General features: G+C 48.3%; 1 protein-coding gene across 1 annotated transcript in view; it reads right to left on the reverse strand.

Annotated features, from left to right (window-relative positions):
• Positions 1 to 480: 480 nt before the first annotated feature.
• The window catches only part of cdk5rap3 (CDK5 regulatory subunit associated protein 3), a 5,138-nt gene continuing 1,762 nt past the window's right edge, over positions 481 to 3,856 (reverse strand). Inside the window, exons 6-14 of the mRNA XM_041897785.2 lie at positions 3,385 to 3,563; positions 3,058 to 3,194; positions 2,805 to 2,949; positions 2,499 to 2,609; positions 1,666 to 1,744; positions 1,434 to 1,522; positions 1,019 to 1,224; positions 714 to 885; positions 481 to 619 (exon numbers count right to left, since the gene is read on the reverse strand). Of these exons, the coding sequence (XP_041753719.2) occupies positions 554 to 619; positions 714 to 885; positions 1,019 to 1,224; positions 1,434 to 1,522; positions 1,666 to 1,744; positions 2,499 to 2,609; positions 2,805 to 2,949; positions 3,058 to 3,194; positions 3,385 to 3,563 (1,184 nt within the window). The 3' untranslated portion in view covers positions 481 to 553. The remainder of the gene's footprint in view (positions 620 to 713; positions 886 to 1,018; positions 1,225 to 1,433; positions 1,523 to 1,665; positions 1,745 to 2,498; positions 2,610 to 2,804; positions 2,950 to 3,057; positions 3,195 to 3,384; positions 3,564 to 3,856) is intronic.

The raw sequence follows: 3,856 nt of genomic DNA on the forward strand, positions 1-3,856 counted from the left end.
ACCCGTAGGTGGTGTGCTTTGTTTGTGTGATATCAAAAGAAACCCCTCTAAGGCACCGTCACAGAATGTGTTATTAGTCCCATGTAAACCATCTACCCTCCTCTCCCTCCCTTTTATCCCTCTTGAGATTCAATGATACTGGCCATTAGCCTCTCAATCTTGCGGTCGTCATGAGTTTTGGGAGTGTGATTATGCAGCTAGCTGCCTAGGGGTGAAAAGGAGATCACAACATGTTAGAATCTGAGGCTGTGGTAACATAAGAGCTCCAGCAGAAAGCTGAGGTTTAGATCAATAATTGTGTAACGGTAGGGGGAGTTGGCATTGTGCTTCTTATTCAGGTGCAGACTGTGTTCTTATTTCTGTTTCACATCTACTATCTTGCCTAGCAACATTAGGAGCTGTTTAAAACAGGTGCAACAATGCCAGTGTATTATTTGAAGAGTTGTTTACAGCAGATCATGATTCATAACACAACACACCTTTACATCAAATCAGACATTTATTTTTTCTAGGGAGCGATGACAATGATACAAATCTGGGTGAACAACAACAGCTACACATTGACTCCCATTAGGTTGACAGGCCGGTTGTTGTAGCGTTTTGAAATGTCCGCTTCGATCTGTAAAACACACCACAAATCACAGTTCAGGTGGGTCCCACACTTACCCGTCCTCATTGTAATCTACCAGACAGACATACAAGAGAGACAGTACCAGTTTGTGGAGCTGGTGGGTGCGTTGAGCCAGCAGGTCGATGCGGGGCTCCAGGGTGGCCTGCTCTTCCAGAGCTTCCTGTCTCTTCTCGGCCAGTGTGGCCCGCTTCAGCACGAGGATGTCTGCCTGCTTCAGTTTCTGCCTCAGGACCTCCGAGACACGCTCCACATACCTGGGACACACACACACTGCTTCAGCATGGCGAGTTCCCCTGAATACCCTTTACAAGGAACCAGCTAATGGCATTACTGGTTGTTGTAGAGGTCTGAGAAGATGGTGATAAAGATGTTGTGGCGAAGACTCACCGTGGCGAGGCCTGGATCATGAAGAGGTGCTGCATCCGTAGGTTGGTCAGTCGGTCCAGCAGGTGGCGCACTTCGGCCAGCATCTCCTGGACGCGCTGGCAAGTCTGCCCCTGGATGATGGAGGGGGCCAGCTGGAACTGGCACATGGCCACCACATTGCCCTCCTCTCCCATTTCACTCAGCCGCTGGCTCAGAAACACCTCCAACTGCCCAACACACATCCACACTGGCTCAGTCTGGGCGCTCATCTCCAGTCAGTAAACAACCGTGGGCCAAGACCAACTCACCATGTACATTGCAATCTTATGACGGAAAAAGGTAATACTATGCACTTCAATACAATGCATTTCAAAGCATAATCTGATAAATGCACAATTACAGTGTTCTTATGTGTTAGAGCCTACTGGTTACCTACCTCCATCAGCTCGTCGATGTACTGGCTGCGGGTCTGTGGGGTCTCCAATATAGACAGAGCATCCTCCCCCCTGGCCACACCCTCAGGACCTGGACACATGACACGACCATAGATTACAGTCACATTTCACATTCTTAATGTGCTGCTACCATGTGGAAGACACATTGCACAGTATAATTTAGCTATTTTGTTTTGTCTATAGCTACAGGTATAAAAAGGTAAGAATACTCACAGTCCGTGCCCATATCTAAGATCTCAATTTCTATAGGGGTTTCACTCTCTCCCCAATCAATGACACCTGCATCTGTGTCCTATGGAGAAAAAACATTTACATTTACGTCATTTAGCAGACGCTCTTATCCAGAGCGACTTAGAAATTGGTGCATTCACCCTATAGCCAGTGGGATAACCACTTTACACATTTTTTTTGTTGTTGTTTTGTTTTGTTTTTCTTTCTTTCATTTTTTTTTTTTTTTTTTTTGGGGGGTAGAAGGATTACTTTATCCTATCCCAGGTATTCCTTAAAGAGGTGGGGTTTCAAATGTCTCCGGAAGGTGGTGAGTGACTCCGCTGTCCTGGCGTCGTGAGGGAGCTTGTTCCACCATTGGGGTGCCAGAGCAGCGAACAGTTTGGACTGGGCTGAGCGGGAACTATGCTTCCGCAGAGGAAGGGGAGCCAGCAGGCCAGAGGTGGATGAACGCAATGCCCTCGTTTGGGTGTAGGGACTGATCAGAGCCTGAAGGTACAGAGGTGCCGTTCCCCTCACAGCTCCATAGGCAAGCACCATGGTCTTGTAACAGATGCGAGCTTCAACTGGAAGCCAGTGGAGTGTGCGGAGGAGCGGGGTGACGTGAGAGAACTTGGGAAGGTTGAACACCAGACGGGCTGCGGCATTCTGGATGAGTTGTAGGGGTTTACACATATTAAGACATAAGGCATCTTGTGGATGCACAAAGACGATTAGAAAGTAAGTAAGAAAATAGAGAGTAAGATTCATGGCAAACAAAAAAACTTTCATACAGAAATGTATGAAGACCAAAATGTACGTTCTCTCTTAACTCTTACCTCAGAGCCAGGCTCCAGGCTGATGCCCCAGTCCACTCCTCCATCCTCCACCGTGATCACATCCTGTGTCCCTTCTGCCCCTGTCCCACCCCCCAGGTCACCCCAGTCAATCTGAGTGGACATAGAGACACAGACACACACCGTCAGCATGACATCTTACTATAACGATGAATCGTGTGTGAATTTAGTTAAGATAATATTGTCAAATGCCCTAAAAGTATTTCACACTAGTTTTAAGATGCAGCCCGGACACTACCATCCTTTAGACCGACTTATAATGATAGTGAGTGTGTAAGATCAACAAACCGTTTCCTCTGTGACCGTATCAGGGGGCGCCTCCTCCATTACAGGCCTCTCAATGACCAATGGTGCTTTTCCTGTTCGCCACTCATAGAACGTGGGGTTACCTCCCTTTTGGGCGAAAGTCAGCATGGGCAGCACTGGCTCATCCCTGTGGCAGGACGACAGACTCTTCCTCAACAACTGATGCCATTCAAAAAGACGTACCCAGCAAGGCCCTGTGTTTTTCCACAGAACATGGAAGGGATTTCACACTCACCAGTCACAGAGAAAGTTTGTGAAGGCTGTGTAAAGTTGGATTTGCTCCTCTAGCTTGGCTGTGTCCCTCCCCACTTCCCCAAGAGTTGTTGGTAGATCCTTCACCAGAGCCTGCAGCTCCCGAGCCACATTTTCCCCCTGGGAGAGAAATAAATTGTCAGCCAGACATGGGGAAAGTGTACCATTTAAAATACAGAATATCACACAGTACCCTCCTTGCCTTGAGCTATGGATCAGTGTACCTATGCATCAGCGTAACACTGAGCATATGTTGTACCTCTGTTTTCACCACATGCATACCACAGCGTTTCACTCTGTGTGTCCTCACCGTGATGCCGTACTGCTTGCAGCCTGCGTAGAAGCGCTCCCTCAGGTCCGCGGCTGAGCTCTGGCACTCAGTCTCTCTCCGGCTCAACTCCTGCTGAAGCTGCTGGGCCTTGGCTACCTGCTTCCTCAGGGCAGGTCCCTCATAGCTCACAGTGCGGCTCAACAGGCTGGCCACCTCCGCTGCGTCACACAACAGGGAAGAGTCAATACTCAAGTCACACTCAAGTCTCACCAGTCTATATCCAAACCTTAGTTCATTCATCCTCCATCAGTGTTCCTCCATCCCGGTCTTGAGCATGGACCCACAGGGTACTGAGGCTTTAATTCCAGCCCAGTGTTACGAAAAAACTCAATTCCACTAAATTACAAATCATTCAACTCTTGATTAGTTGAATTTGATGTGTTGGTGCTGGGCTGAAGAAAAAAAAGCCTGCACACCCTGTGGATGGATCCCCACGACCAGGATAGAGGAA

This window comes from Coregonus clupeaformis, chromosome 1, assembly GCF_020615455.1.
Source record: "Coregonus clupeaformis isolate EN_2021a chromosome 1, ASM2061545v1, whole genome shotgun sequence".
Classification (NCBI taxonomy): domain Eukaryota; kingdom Metazoa; phylum Chordata; class Actinopteri; order Salmoniformes; family Salmonidae; genus Coregonus; species Coregonus clupeaformis.